The 15,695-nt window shown below is 45.8% G+C and overlaps 2 protein-coding genes across 2 annotated transcripts in view; both read right to left on the reverse strand.

Annotated features, from left to right (window-relative positions):
- Positions 1 to 1,232: 1,232 nt before the first annotated feature.
- Positions 1,233 to 3,625, reverse strand: BRK1 (BRICK1 subunit of SCAR/WAVE actin nucleating complex). The gene is made up of 3 exons (XM_058031914.1): positions 3,479 to 3,625; positions 3,313 to 3,395; positions 1,233 to 3,234 (listed from the first exon to the last, which is right to left on the reverse strand). The coding sequence occupies exons 1-3, from the start codon at positions 3,594 to 3,596 to the stop codon at positions 3,208 to 3,210; spliced, it is 228 nt and encodes a 75-aa protein (XP_057887897.1). The 5' UTR covers positions 3,597 to 3,625; the 3' UTR covers positions 1,233 to 3,207.
- A 29-nt stretch (positions 3,626 to 3,654) lies between these two features.
- FANCD2 (FA complementation group D2) overlaps positions 3,655 to 15,695 on the reverse strand; it is a 34,639-nt gene continuing 22,598 nt past the window's right edge. Inside the window, exons 30-43 of the mRNA XM_058032009.1 lie at positions 14,875 to 15,003; positions 14,559 to 14,674; positions 12,924 to 13,037; positions 12,243 to 12,370; positions 10,945 to 11,044; positions 10,124 to 10,246; positions 9,286 to 9,379; positions 8,632 to 8,703; positions 7,792 to 7,830; positions 7,255 to 7,329; positions 6,994 to 7,068; positions 4,439 to 4,585; positions 3,820 to 3,912; positions 3,655 to 3,732 (exon numbers count right to left, since the gene is read on the reverse strand). Coding sequence (XP_057887992.1) covers positions 3,655 to 3,732; positions 3,820 to 3,912; positions 4,439 to 4,585; positions 6,994 to 7,068; positions 7,255 to 7,329; positions 7,792 to 7,830; positions 8,632 to 8,703; positions 9,286 to 9,379; positions 10,124 to 10,246; positions 10,945 to 11,044; positions 12,243 to 12,370; positions 12,924 to 13,037; positions 14,559 to 14,674; positions 14,875 to 15,003 — 1,383 coding nt within the window. The remainder of the gene's footprint in view (positions 3,733 to 3,819; positions 3,913 to 4,438; positions 4,586 to 6,993; positions 7,069 to 7,254; positions 7,330 to 7,791; positions 7,831 to 8,631; positions 8,704 to 9,285; positions 9,380 to 10,123; positions 10,247 to 10,944; positions 11,045 to 12,242; positions 12,371 to 12,923; positions 13,038 to 14,558; positions 14,675 to 14,874; positions 15,004 to 15,695) is intronic.

Here is a 15,695-nt window from a genome sequence, read left to right on the forward strand (position 1 = left end):
TTTTCAAGCTTTTGCTCCAGGATATACCCAATAACCCTCTCCTCTTCCAAAAAGAGGAAAGAGGGTTTTGCCAATGACTGGCTTCACACTGCTGTGATATGAAGTGAAAGCACACAGGCTGTGTCAGATTGCACAGGGAGAGGATGGGGAAGGTAAGTGGAAAGGTGAACTCATGGTACAGCCACTGTAATGCTTTTATGTATTCCAAGGCCAAGTTTCCAGCTCCCAGGACCTGCAGAGCTCAGAGCAGCACTGCTGGCAGCTTTTGGAAATTGGACACAAAGCCTCAGTGAATCTGGAGACCTCCCACTCTCCTGTGACCTTCCCATCTCACTGACCTGGGGAGCAGCAGCCATCCCATAACTCCAGTGACATCAGTGATGTGGGTGCCTTGGCACCAGGATGCAAGCAGACACCATCTTCTCGGATCTTTACAATTCAGCCTTTCAAAGCTCTTAGGATCAAAGTGCAGCTGTCCCTCAACAACTCAGCTGTATCCTAAAACATTCCTCTCTTGAAATGGCCTCAGCTCACTGAATTATCAGGTTCAATCACCTGCAACATAAAGGGGATGAAGGTACATTTCACTTCTAAACTGTTTCCTAAAATCAAGGGTCTGCTCACAGTAGGCACTGAGAGCCCAAAGGGTATTTACTAAAAGATAGCACTATTTGAGAAATCTGGTCCAATCCATTCATCTTAAAAGATGTACTCTGGATCAGACTAAAACTTTTTTGGGCTATGCAAAGCTTGAATCAAGTTCTGGGTCCCTGTTCTGCTGATAGCACACAAACATGTCTCCCACCCAGATGAAAACACTACATTCCCAAACCTTGGAGCCTCTAATGAGCACTGCTGGACTGCTCCCATCACTGCATGAGCCTGGCTGCCTGTCCAGCAGGCAGTGAGCACTACCAGCCCACTGTCTGTCATCCAAGAGTGCAAACCCTTCTCAAGCTACAGACTGGCTCAGGCTCTCTAGGTCAATTCTGGCACCTTGATAGGGGGCATCAAAGCAGCTTCTCTGCAGTTCAGACTCTGGGAAAAGGTCTCAGACCACCAACAGGTCTCTGCTGACCACAAGTAGAGCACCCAGCGCTCTCAGGAGATGAGGACAGCATGGTATCAGGACATAGAGGACACAGCCATCTCTGCTACATTAAATGTGTGGTGGGAAGAACAGCACCACTAACACACCACATAAATCAGTCATCTAAATTAGAATACACAAATCCACTCCAGAAAAATTTAATGTGGGTTCCTGGGGCATCATATTCTAAAAAAAAACAAACGAAAAAAAACAAACCAAAAACCAAAATACAGTACAAAGAAAAAAGGCAAACAGAATTCCCCAGTATTTGAAATAATGAAATGTATCAAAGCTCCATCTATTACAAGGCTGCACATCACAGCAGGTGCTGGAGGAAGCAGTACCAGCCTGAGGACCAGGAGGCTTCACCTCCCAGAGATGGCCTGGAGTAAGCAGCACACAAGCAGAAAACCTGGCTCCTTAGGGAACTAGTAAGGCTTCTTGAAAGGAAAAGGGCAGAACTCTGAAGAGCAGTGAGCTGCCCAGCATCCCTGCTGCTGGGGGATGAACCAGACAGGCTGATCCCACAGTGCTGAAGCTCTGTGAGAGCACAAATCCTGGGGGGAGTGGCAAGTTCCAGCAGATCCGACCAACTGCATGGCAAACCCCACTCCTCTGAGAAATCCTGGTATGAGAGGAGAAAGTGCCATTCCAACAGCCAGTGAGACCAGGAAGGGATTGAGACACACCATGCCACTAGCTGGGAACAGAAACAAGCAATGGATCTCGAGATAAGAGGTCAGCCCAGTACAGACACAGTGCCAGAGACTGTCTGTGGTACCATGTCTCCCATTCAGTCTTTGGATTGAAGAATCTCAGTATAATTTAGGCAAGAACCTCTGCTGGTCTCTGCCTCAACCCCATCCCACTCAACGCAGGGCCAACTTCAACATCCAATTAGTTCAGGGCCTTCTCCAGATAAAGACTGAGTTATCTCTAATGATGGAGATCTCAGGACTCCAGCACATGCACAGTAAGCCATGCATGGCCATGGCAGTACTTCTGATGTACTACAGAGCAGCCACCTTGGAGCCAAGGGAGAGCTGCTTTCCTTCCATCTATCAATCTTCTTATGACAACAGTATAATTTGATATGGCCCCTACACCTAAGGGCAATGAGCCATGGCTGTTCTGCTTCACTGCAGGGCTGCTACAAAGCACTCATTTCCACAGCCAAGCCTCCCTGATGTGCAGCCCAAACTGACAGTAACCATGAGAGCTGAGGGAAAAACTGGAGGAGCACTTATTCAAACAATGGAAAACAGAGATTCCTATGGAGAACAAAACTGTGAGCTCGGAGGAGGACCTACATCAACAAGGAACCAGCTGATGTCAGATAGCATCAAAAATATAACAAACATTAAGTAACTCAGGTGCTCAGTAAACTCTGCAGGCATGACAGTGCCATCATGAAAAAGCTAAGATTACAGTTGGAGAATATACCAAGACTTTTAAAGCCTGCTGGGAAGTAATAAAACCTTTGCTGACACCAATTCCATTGACTCCCCAACAAACACTAAATATGAGCAGTGAATCTGCAGATTTAGATGCCCACTGAAAAACTGAGATAAATAGAGGAGTGGTGGGGAAGGGCTGAGAGACTTCCTTCTCCTTGCCACTTGCCTCGCAGAGAGGAGAAACTCCTCTTCCCGGGTGCTGGCAAAGGGCCCTTTCCTGTGGCATGTGCACCACGCCAGGTGAGCCTGCTGTCCCCACACTGCCCTGACATGTGCACATGTGAAGGCTGAGACACCCTCCAGACCACAGGGACCATCAGATTTTCTATGATCCCAGCAGGAGCACAAAGCGCCCCAAAGGCCACTCAGGTGCCTCCAGGAGCTGACAACAGCCTGGCCCACAGCCCCTGTGGTGCAGCCCCCACGCGTGGGGAGGAACGTGTGCCCAAACCCCGCGAGTCAGGCGGATGGAAGGGCAGGCTCTGGACATCCAGGACGGTGGCAGGGAGCCGGGCATCCCGCGGCCCGGCCCCAGGCAGGCACGCAGAGAGCAGGCAGGGCAGGAGCACAGCGGTTTATTGGCAACACGAGCAGAGGCGGCGGCGGTGGCGGCGGGCCCCGAGCGGGGTGAGGGGCGGCGGTGCTGGGGCCGCCCCGGGCCTATGTCAGCGTCTCCCCCTTGGTGACCTACGGGAAAAGGAAAAGCTTCAACCAGGGCCGGCCCCGGGCCCGGCCCGCACCCGGCTCACCTCCCCCGCTGCTCACCCGGGCTTCGATGTACTCGATTCTCCGCTCCAGCGCCGTCAGCTTCTCGTTCAGGGTGGCCAGCCGGGACCGGCACGACATGTCTGCGGGGAGGCGGCAGTGAGACACCGCGGGCCGCCGCACCGCCCGCCCCGGCCCGCCCGCAGCCCCCGCGCCGCGCCCTCACCGAAGGAGTTGAGGAAGTCCGCGATTTTCTTGATGGAGCTGGTGATCACCTCGATGTACTCGCGGTTGGCCCAGTCCTGGTGGATCTCCCGCTGCACCGGGTCCTCCTGCACCGACATGGCCGCCGCCGCCGCCGCGCCTGCGCGGGAGCCGCGCCCCGCCCGCCCGCCCGGTGCCTCAGGGCCGCGCCGCCTCACGGCCGGGCCCGGCCCCGCCGCGCTCCTCGCTGCCGTCCGTGTCGCTGCCGCTCGCCTCCTGCGGGACGGGCCCCCGTCAGTACCCGGGCTGCACCCCCGCCATCCCCCGCTTCGGAGCAGCGCAGCCCGGCGGCCCCTGAAGTACCTCCTCAGCGGGGCCCTCCGCCGAGTCCTCCTCGTCCCCCGAGTCCTCATCCGAGCCCCTCTCCTCAGAGGCCTGAGTCAAAATTTCTTCTCCCTAAGTTGAACACAAGACCTGTACTGAGCGTACGTGAAGCGGAGAAAGCATGCCAGGGTGGGATGGGAGAAAAGGGCATTTTGTTGCCTCCTTAAATAAAAGTTTTAGAGTTTAAAAAAATCAGGTTTTGTTCAACTGTCCTGCTTCTACAGTGAAAGATGAAGAGCCAGAACTGGCTTCTTTTAAAGCCGCACATTAAAGTGTGTGAAGATGTTCAAATGACCTTTACCTCTTCCCTCTTGTGCATGTAGTTCTTGTCAGGGAACAGCCAAAAATTCCCTGTACCTGTTAATAATGATCAAATCTGACCCCTCAGTGCAAGAGCCTAGAGATGCAAACTCTTAATCTTGAAATAAAATTCTTCTTTTTCCTGCACTAGACATGGCTGCACTGTGGTCACACTGAATTTGGCCTTTCAGCTATACCCACACACACGGGGAGAGTTAGAGATGTCTCTAGTGTTGGGCAAGATGAGCATTGTCCTCTCCCAGATTTTAAGTGCCCCAGGCAGGGCAGTGGCTCTCACCTGAAGATCCCGATTTTTGAGGATGCCGACCCAGAAGGCCTCCTGGCAGTGGTTGAATGCCAGCATTGCCTTCACTCTGTACACAAATTGTTCCAGAGACTTCTTCAACAAAGGCACATGGTTGGTCAGTCCAATGTCTTGGTGAATCTATGCAACAGTAAAATGGGATGAGGATTGATTCTTGCCTGAGTGTTCTGGCTGTTTAAAAGCCATTGGTTATCAGGTGGGATGGACATGACCCCCACAAAGCTTGCCCACATGACATCACTTCTTGACCAAATTATGGCTATTGTTAAAAAATAAAGCTCAGATCAGTATTTTGTCTAAACTGATCCCTGACAACAATCCAAATATTCACATTCACCTGGATTAAAATAAATCTGGTTTTGTCATGAACTCCAGAGAGAAGCTAGTAACTTCTCTGCTGAATTCCCAAGCTCAGAAAAAACGAGAAAGGTATTAAATATACCACTTCCATCACAACCTTTTCTTCCTCACTGCCTCAAGCAATTCCTTTACATGCAATGTGTGTGCACTATAATCTCCAAATCCAGCTTCTCTGGAGCAAAGCAGCATTGGCTTTTAGAGAACTAGGACAGGAGGAACAGATGGAGTTGCTGTAAGCAAAAACCACTAGAGGAAGGGCAGCTATGCCAGGCATCCTAGAGATTTAGCTCTGGGTGAGCATCTCCTGCTAGGCTTCAATCTGCAGTACAGAACAGTCACTGCTAAACCACAAATCCTGTCAACCTGCCAAAACCTGCACAATTATTTTGTATGCAAGTATTTTCCTCTTTCATGAGAATACTTTGTAATCTTCTGGGATTAAGGTGCTCTCATTAGCTGTACTCTGAATTCAGGTCACCTGCATTTCTTGGAAGAGTTCAACATGCTTGGGGCAGAGGGACACTGCTTTGCTTCAAGTTCTGCCAACAGGGTGTAAGCAAAGTTGGTAACTGCTTACCAACAGCAAGCTGTTCTCTAGTCTATGTAACAGGCAGGAGCTGGCCATCATCAGCACTGATCAAAACCCAATCAGCAGAACCCTTGCTAATGACACAATCAACACTCACAATGCTCCCTGGGCCCTGGAACCTGCCCCACTGTGTGCAAGGCAGTTTGGAGACTCAACAAAGTACAGCACTGGCAAAATTCTGTCTCCAGAAACTGTCCACGTGCCCAGGGTTAGGTATGTAAACAGAAAAGAGGCTTGGTGTGAAAGGGGAAATGACAAATACTTAGGGAATGACAGGTGAAGCTGACTGCTGTTGCCTGCTGTGTAATGCTCTTTAAAGACACATGTATTGAGGGAGAGTGACAAATCCTAGGTCACACTGCACCGTGGGTTAGTGAGCTCCCTGAGGTTTGTGTGAAAGTGAAATCAAGGCTGGTTTAACAAATGTTGGTGTCAACTCCTCTTCAAACAAGTATGGAACATTCATTGCATACATTTACTTGCCCCAGATTCAGTTTCTGCCTTTTCATTCTTGCAAAATGATTTGGTACAGAGAAGTGGTAGAACACAGGTGTTCATTAATTGCAGCCCTGTGCTAACAAGGACCATGGGCCACAGCACTTGAACATGCTGGCCAAGTGCAAAGATAAAGATTACACGAAAAGCTGCAATGCTGTGATCCTGCTAACAAGGTGAATTGTGACTTTAAAGCAGGCATGAGGATTTCACTTTGAAATATGAGGACTTTTTAGCATTGTCAGGGTTTGTGCCAGCTTCCACTTCTCACTCTGTGCTGAGAGGTGCAACAGCATCTTCTGATCTTCAGCTAAATATCTATGCTTCTGATGCCAGCTCTTGCCTAAATGGGTAGCAATTCTGGCTTGGGAGCCAGGCTGGTAGCTGGCTTTCCCCCTTCAGCTACTTTGGCAAAGCTCCCTTCTTGGACAAGTGTTCATGAACCTTTTAGGAGTCAGGAACAAAGCAGCACACAGGAAGATCTTCCTGTCTGCTCCTGTGTGATTCTCTCTTGCAACACACACTGTCAGCAAAGCTCTAATCCTCTCCTTCCTTCCTGCCCAAGTCTCCCACAGAGACAGACTCTGTTATCACTGTCCTCCTTCTCCCTTTGCCCTTACTAACATAACATAAAAGCCACCTCAAAAGGACTTTGAGCAGGGTTTTTCCCCATCCACCTCCTGTTGCTGATTCTTCTGAGTCACAAGGCTGTTCATCTTTGGCAAAGCTTCTCTCCTATATTATCAGTCTGGCATTTGTACTTTGTTCAAGGTCTCTAAGACCTTAGCTTGTGTTCTCAGAAACAACCAGCAATAGATGCCAATAACTAAAGATATCCAGAACCTCTGTGTTAAAAAATTATTATGCCAACCTGACCTAACATTCAAGTCAGCCACTTCCAGAATAAATGCTTCCACTTTTGGCCATTAAACAAGGCTATTTCACCTTCTCTCAGAGCTTTTGCTTGCACAGACCCTGCTGGAAGCATGCAAGTAGAACCTGCCAATGCCCTGGAAAAGCAGTGGAAGGGAAATAATACCATCCTTAGGACAGGAGTTTGTGCTGAAAATGGAACTTATCTTACCTTGGAATGGCCACACATGTGATGAAGTTGTCTGGTACTCATCTGCAAGGTTTTCAGCAAACTCTGCACATCATCCTGCAATAAATAAGCAGATCAGCAAATCACTCTCAAAGGACTTTTCCATAGGGAAACAAGAATATTGAACAGCCTTAGTCCTAGCAGTCCTTTCAAAGGGTTATGGGATAGAGGTGAGATGTGTCTATGGAGGCAGTATCAGTCATGATTCCCAGCTGGCTGCAGCCATTCTGTCCCCAGGATTACCGTGTGCTTTTTAAAGCTGTGGTCCAGGAGAGGCATGGCCAGCTTCAGAAATGCTTCCACAAAGAGGCGGCCATACTGTAAAACAGAGACAAATATGTCAGCAAGCAAATTGAAACTCCTTCTCCAAGAACCATCACAGAGTCAGAGGAGGTAATGATACAATCTTCCAAGTAGCCCAGAGACTGTTCTTGCTTAGAAAAAGACTATATTCATGTGAATATGTACTGTACATATGTGCTGTACTGGAATATACAGGATCAGTAAAGGGTCTCACTTAAATCCCTGCAAAGAGAGGCAAGAAGGACCAGGTCTCATCATTGTACACATTCCTGGTTTTATCCACCAGGCATCTGGGAATAATACTCAACTAAATGCAAATGTTAGAATCACTATACATATATATGTATAGCAAGGTGTATGGAATACAATATGTGCTTCTTCCTGAGAACCCAGTACCCACTCTACTGCACTGAGGCAATGAGTCAAGAAAGCTGGTACTTAAACTGCTCTCTTCAGTTATCTTGAACTTTTGCTTACCTTCAGGCAGATGCTGAGTACAGGCCTGCTGTCAAATACCTACATGGACAAGAGGAAAAAAGAGTCAGATCAGTCCACAAGTCTAAGGAAAACTGTGTAAGCACAGCACACCCCTGTGAATGTGTGAATCCTGCTCTAAAGCAACATCCATTCTCAAGGATTCTCTCATTCAGCAGGAACACCACATAAGCACATGAACTGTGGTGGCTCTCAGCTGGAAGCCTTTGGCAGGATTGCTGTTCAGTGAGCTAAGGTGCACCTCTTGCAGATGGCACAAAATTATCTCAATGAGTCTAATGTTCTTAACAGTTTGGGATTTGAGAGACCCAAGCCCAGCTGATGGGCAAATAATCACATAGACAAAGCAAAACTGAGATGGGCAAAATAATGTGAAGGTAACCCTGGTGCTGCTGTGGACTAAACTGAACTATGGGCAAAACTGAACCAAGTGGCCCAGCTCTACCCTTTATGCTCTCCAAAGGCATCTGGAACACAGGTAGGGTTCCAGTGAATGCTGCTGTATAGAAAAACCTGGGCTTGCCAATTATCACTTCAGATATGTAAAAATAAACAGTAATGATCAACCTAAGCAAGGAGAGAAGTGGAGCTGTACCTATCACCTTCTGGCCCAAACAGCGTCACACTGAAGACACAATGGATGAACCAGAAGGGGATATTTCGTCCAGTGGGACAGGGCACAGATTATAACTGGCTTTATAATGGCTGGCTCCAGGTTGTTCCACAGTCACACTTTGTTTTTCCCCAGTGCTCCTGAGCCTGGGAACACCAGGCCTCACTGAGAATTTGGGGGCAAAGGCAGAAAACCAGCCAGAAGCTCACCTTGACCAAGTTAACGAGGATGTGGAAGTTCCGCACAGCGATGTTCCAGCGCAGCAGCTTCTCCAGCTGCACCTATGGGATGCAAGGGGACAAGAACCCAGGAGGCTGCATTTCCTCTCACTGCTGGATGTGCTTTCAGCATTTGCTGTACACAAAGCACTGTTGTTGTTGAAGGCAAAGGAACAAAGCTTCACCACAAGCATATTTATCACAGCAGAAACACTCCATGGCAATTCCAGCCTGATCAGTGGCTTTAAGTGCTAGGAATTAACTTGCTTGCTCTCAGAGCAGCTCTTGGTTGCAAAAAGTTGCTGTCCTCCCACACAGGTGTGCAGATCAACTGCACAGTTAAGTATTTTGCTGATTAATGCCTATATTCTGGTTGCAGCTTCTGCTGGATTTACTAGATTTTTGACATGGTGCAAACTGGATTTACTAGATTTTTTCCTGGTGCAAACCAGGAAAAAAAGATGTTACTTATATGTTACCCTGCATATCAATGTCAATATACACTGATGAAGGAAGGTGTCTGACTGCATTTCCTAGACAAAGTTCAGAAGTAAATTCCTTTCCAGTTTATACATCTTTATTGTACTGTCCAGTTTAGCCTAAGTTTTCTTCCCCTTACAGAGTCCAGTGTATTGATATTCCTACCTCACTTGAGTCTGATGGTTTCCCAGCTGGGATGCTTTTCACTGAACTCTCCAGCTGAGCCATCATTACTCTGAAGAAAACTGGGAATGTCTGCCTATGGAGAAAATGAAAAAAACTGCAAGTCAGCTCTGGGCATTTTGATAGGCTGTTTGTGACCAGAATGATGCAGAAAAGTCAAAGGTTGCCCAGCTGGGCATCCTTCTCAGTAGGAAATCACAGAAGATTGGCCCTAGGACTCATAAACAGGTACAGCCCAGCCCAATTGCCCAGACAGATGAAGAATCCTGGGAAGTCACTAGCACTTCCTTAGTGTGAATGACACTTAGACACCACCACTTCCTTGTAGCTGTAGGGGTGCACAGTGGAAGGATTGCAACTCTCAGCATAAGATAATTTTGGAAGTTTCAGAGGGCAGCAACTTTCTTGACCCCTGCTTCCAAATTCCCAGGCTAGGGCAGAAGCACCCTGAGTGTGTTTTTGCACACTGCATATCTGCTCAGATTGCCTACAGCCATCTCAGGCCTCTGGGGCTGACTTTTGGAGTGCTTTATACCACAGAGACAACACTGATGACAGACAGCAGTTCATTCTCCAGTTAAAATGGCTCACAGAAATAAACTCAGCATCATATTAAGCACAGAACATTCCACTTTGGCATAAAGCTACCCCATGCTACCTGTTGCATAGTGCCAAAATAATGTTTACAAGTGTCCAGAGTAGCCATCACAGTACCAACATGAAATTACAATAGGCCACAAAATAAGAAAACTACATATTTAACAGCAGAAATTATCATTATATATATCATAGAATTCAAAGTTTCTATTGCTACAATTACCTGCTTAGGGTAGGATAAGTAGAAGAATATGCATCTTTGGGAGAGTTCATCAGTTCAGCAACACCAACACTGGAGATTTCCTCTATGGCTTTCAGGATGTTATCTGTGTGCTCCAGGTAGACACTAAATCCAAAACCAACATAGCTGATCAGTAGATACCTCACAGAATGACACAACAAGGCCTTGAACACTGCCCTACCTGAAACATGTGGCCTAAAACTGTCAAGCTTTTCCCTGGCAAAAGCAATCACATGCAGGAAACCCAAAGCACTACTTAGAACTGTCACAGTGGTGTCATTAAAAGCTACCATGATCTGAAACATACATGGATTCACTATTCCCCCATTTTAGTATTCAGGAAGGACAGGCTGGGAAGAGGATGAGATGGAATTGCCCTTTCTGAGAGAGAACACCCAATCAGTATGGGTGACACTTTAATGGCTGTCTGCTATGGGCAACCTGGATCCTTCTACAGACAGCCAGGAGTACCCCCATGATCCTCATGGCAAACTAACCACCATGGCACTTGCTGGAAGGACAGCCCAGCAGGGCATAAGCAATCCAGGAGTCTCCTGGAGGCCATTGATGAGAACTCCCTGACACAAGTGACAGAGGACCTGATGAGGAAAGGTGCTCAGCTGGACCTCAGACTTCAAACCATGAAAGAAAGTGTGCTTTAGAAACAGTGCAGAAACAGGGCTTCAGGCCAAGCTGTAAAAGCATGAGGCTTGTGATTCAGAGGGGCCATTCCTCTGTAGCAACAGTAATCACTAAAAAAATAGAGTGTTTTGGTGTGCCTGAGAGAATGGTTTGAGCCTTACCAGAGCAGGGTGTGCAGGGCACTGTTGAACTGGCTGCCCTTCTCTCTGTCTCCACTGGGCCTCACCCAGGACTGGCAGAGGAACTGCTTTGCTAGAGAAGCTGGGAAACATAAGGGACAACTTAGTGAAAGAAAAATATTAGTAAAAAAAATCCTTCTTCCATATAAAATCTGCATATTCAAATGATTTTTGAAAGATCACAGTATCACTGCCCCTCATGTGCCTGACCTTTCTAAGTCAGAATGCATTTTCCCTAAAAAGCTGCAAGGCCACAAGGACATATATCATGATAACAAAGTATTTGCACATCCAGCATGTTCCTGGTCTGGAATACCTGCTCACATCAGAACCATCATCCACCTCTGGCCACTTCTGACAAACTTAAGTTAAATCTTACTTGTTTGGCAGCTTCTACAGTGTGCCATCTATTTGTTTTTAATTAGGCCATGTGCAACCCTTAGGGTATCCATCTCCAGAAATGGAGTTCCAATAACAAGTGACTTGACCTTTTGGCCACAGCACTATAGTAATAAATGTGAACAGACAAGTTTAAAATCTACAGATTTCTGAAATCAAAACTGCTAACAAACCTGCTTGTCTCTTGCAGAAATGTTTAAAACCAGGAAATGATTAGTTAAAATAGGTTATTGCCTGCCACACTCAGTCATTCTCCCAGTGTGGGACTGTTTAAAATAGCAAAATTGTCTTTAAGGAGGGAAGTTACAATTCTGTGTGGCTATGGGGATTGGAGAAGGACAAATTCTAGAGGTGTCTTAGTATGACAAGGAATGGCTGAGGGAGGCAAGTGTCTGGAGTCTTTATTTCAATGTGTGCTGAAGTGGAGATCAAGTAGTTTTCTTGTATATTCCCTGTAACCATGTCTATCCTTTATCTGCTATTTATCTTATGTAATGGGTCCTAATCTATGACAGAAGCTTTCTTAACTGAAAACATTTGTTGTATGGGGTTAAGAATTTTTTCCTCTCTCTGCCCTGGAGTAACAGCTGTATTTGCAGCTCATTTCAATAAATTTTGGAAACAAGCTGTCACAGACATCTGTACTTAGAGTAAGAAGTTACATCAGATCAGGTCTGTGATCACTCACCTCCATAACCAGTGATTAAACTGGTACCAACACTGAGCAGCAGAGGGTCCAATATATTTACTGCTGTTCCCTTTATTAATGGCTAGGACTGTTCACCCAGTAAGATCACCAGGATGTGAAAGGGAAATCTCTCCCTTAAAAGGCAAAAACCACACAAAAACTCATCTGAGATGAGTGACTTTTCACACATTACCCATTTTCTCCCTCTTCCAGCCAGACATGGGTTTCTCAGCAATGGCAATCAGGAGCTGAGTGAGGATATAGGCACAGTGGAAGCTGGGAACACTCTGCTGGAAGTTCAGGAGGTACTGAAAACTCTCACTGGGGATGAAAGGAAAGGGAAAATGTAAAAAAAGTGCAGACAGGGTAATGTCTCAGACACACACAAATAAAAAGGAAGCATTAGACTATCTCAGATCCAAGGTCTCCATATCCCAATGTTCTGTCTCTGGCAGTGCCCTTCTGAAGAAGGGGTGATCAGCCAGTAATACATAGGAGTTCAATCACTGAAAAATTCTCTCAAGCCCCAGCCACTCAGAGTCTAGCAACAGCTTTATATACTGCTTTTGCCTAGTGAACCTGTAAGCATTTTAACTCTGCAGAACATAGCCATTCCTTCTGGGAATCCTACTAATCTCCTTGTCTCAACAGCATACAAACGAATTAAATTCACAGATTCATGCATATTTTACATTTTTTAATCCTTTAACAAGGTTTGACTACACTGCCATTCAATTAAACACAAAGCTCTGTTTGAAGTGAGTGTAGTCTCTATGACAGCTCCCAAATACACATTTGCCCATAATGCCCACACAAAACAGAGAAAAATCCCTGAAATTTGTTCATTTCAAACAGTGTGAAATATAGATTCTACCTTATCAGTTCCTCAAGAAGAAGAAACTCTGTCTCTCCTGGCTTTAGTCTGTCTGCAAGCACCTGGAGAGCTGACCTCAGCAAGTCAGTATTTTCATGCTGAGAAAAACCATTCCTGAGGGGGAAAAAAAAAATCCAGTTCATCATCAGAACAGAAGAGATATCAGATGCAAATGCATATCTAAGCCTATTTGGCAAGGTGAAAAATAGAGAAGCTGGATACTCAAGATAAGTCCTGCAATATGAGAGTTATAAAGGGACACAAAAAATTGAAAAATCAATGACAATGGAAAGCATTGAGCACAAACAATATCAATTTTTCAGTTAGACTGCAGATCTAGCTTGGTGAGGAGAGGCCATTTCCCAGAAGTGGAGGTCCATATATACTAAACCAATGCTATGCAGACCTAAACCACAGGATGTATAATGATAGTGGCTGTGCAATGCAGTGACCATGGGTGGTCACCTCCTGAGCAGCTGGTAGGAGCCTTACAGGGGGAAAACTCTAGAGATCTTCATTATTTCTCTGAACTCCCAGTGTCTGTGAGGATATCTATGCTAGAAATAATCAAATACATCCACATGCCAGTTCTATAGACTGAACAGGTAGACTTGATAATGATAATGATCAAGTGCACCAGTACCACAAAATCTAATTAACCATTGGTAATGTAAGAGGCCTTGACTAAACAAATGTAAAAAGAGCTGCAATTTGGTTGTTGAATTTCAGTGGCTGGACAGCTCATTCCAATATATAAGGCTGTCTGACCTGCAGCAAAACAGATTTTATACTGGACAGCAAAACTGATCTTGGATTGTCTGGTACAAAACTGACCAGGTTCTCTGATTTACAAAATAGATGAACTCAGGAACAACCAACATTCACACTGGCTAAAGAGGGAATGACAAATCTGGGAATGGCCAGGAGTGGATCAGGGGCCCTCAGTCTCCAGTAGAGATCAACAGGAGACAAACCTCAGACATCTTTTTATGCAGTTACTGCTGTTCATGAAGTACAACAAAGGTAAAATGCTTTCCACAAGCAAATCCAAATTGGGATTTAGAAAAAAAATTTTAATGATACTATCCTGGATTATGGTAGCAGATGCAGAAGTCTGCAGAATGCACAAGCATTTCTGAGTTGGATATTTATAAATTCAGCTTGTTGTTTCACTGGCAAAAAGCCAACAGTGTTGGCTTTTTGCCAGTGAAATACACATTCATCCTTTCTCATTGGCAAAAGAAATTCTTCCATCACTCAGGATTCAGGCAGTAACAATTTAGCAAAGGATAAGGGGAAGGAAATGGGAAAGGATGGGTAAGAAAATCCAAGATCCCTAGGCAGACTGGAAATTGCTCAGCTAGGTGTGCCAGTGTGCCCCTTATGCTGACCTTGACCCAAAAGCCAGATTGAATTCTACCCAGTCAGTGCTTCATCACCTACAGCTTGAGCACTGCTCAGAATCAGGCAATGAAGCCTGGCTTAACTAAGAAGTGCTTAGAAGCCTCCACCCACTGCAGTGGGTTGTTTTTCATGGCTGACAGGCCTTTGGCAGGGTGCAAACACTTTAAAGAAAAGAAACAAGAAGAAGAAGCAATAAATGGATACAACTATGGACTTTTATTTTAAACTCACCAAGCAAATAAGGAGCGAAAAGTCAGTAAGAGCAGTTGGTAGCAGGAGGACATCAGCTGGTGCTCCTGGATGTTCTCTCCTGGTTCACCTTCTACACCCTGATTTTGTACAGCTGTCTTTAATACAAATCAAATAATCCATTAAACACTATTCCAAATAAAGATAATGGCACAAGAATCCATTCCCATAAATTCCACATTAAAAAAAACCTGAAGAAAACAAAGTGACTCTTTTTCCCCTCAAACCAAATTAAAAGTATCCTTACAGGAGACAAAACTTTAGGGGTTTTTTAGTCAAAAAACTGCTGTCAACTAACCTGGAAGTAGTTATGCATGTTCTCCATGTGCTTACACAATGGCTTGAGTAGATCAACCACACACATGGCAACTTCCTTGGGAGATCTCTGACACAGATGGGAAAAGCCAATATCCTTGTTGCCTCTCTCCTGCAGCAAACACAAAAGATAAAAATTGCTTCATTAGTCTCTCTTGAGAATAACTTCAATTGTTACATCTCAGATGCTGCCAAGCAGTGCAATCCCTCATGCCATACAGGGACAGGAAGGGTCACAGGGTAGGAAAGTTGGCTTCTACTGAACCAGCACCACCAACTCACACAAATGGATAACATTTGACTAAAAGGATAAAACTGATCTGACACACAGCTCTTATAGAATAATTTAGGTTGGATGAGACAATCCAACACTTTACTCAAACACTAGGAGAAGACAGTCTCTGCACGTGGGAATTAAGATAGGTAAAAAGACAAAGAGAAAGAACAATGACCATGAAAAGCCCAGCCAATTGCAGTGCATTTCTCAGTTTAATGCAGTGGGACATGCATTTACTTTCCTCCTGAAGGCATCAGCAAGGAGTTTCTGCACTCAGGGGGGTTTCTAATGCAGAAGAAGCAGAAACACGGATGCAGCAGCTTCTGCTGGCTGCTGCAGCCATCTGGCCTGGCTAAATTTGAGCAGCACAGCCAGTGTCCCCAGGGAGGGCTAGGAAAAGGGTCACCTGAGTTTTGAGGCTACAAGACTGCCTCAGTTAAATACCCTTTCCTGAGACATGCAGAGAACCAGAGGCTGCAAACACTTCAGCAAGAGCTGTGTACACAAGACTTTTGAAAAAGTGCTGC

Source organism: Melospiza georgiana, chromosome 11 (genome assembly GCF_028018845.1).
Source record: "Melospiza georgiana isolate bMelGeo1 chromosome 11, bMelGeo1.pri, whole genome shotgun sequence".
NCBI lineage: Eukaryota > Metazoa > Chordata > Aves > Passeriformes > Passerellidae > Melospiza > Melospiza georgiana.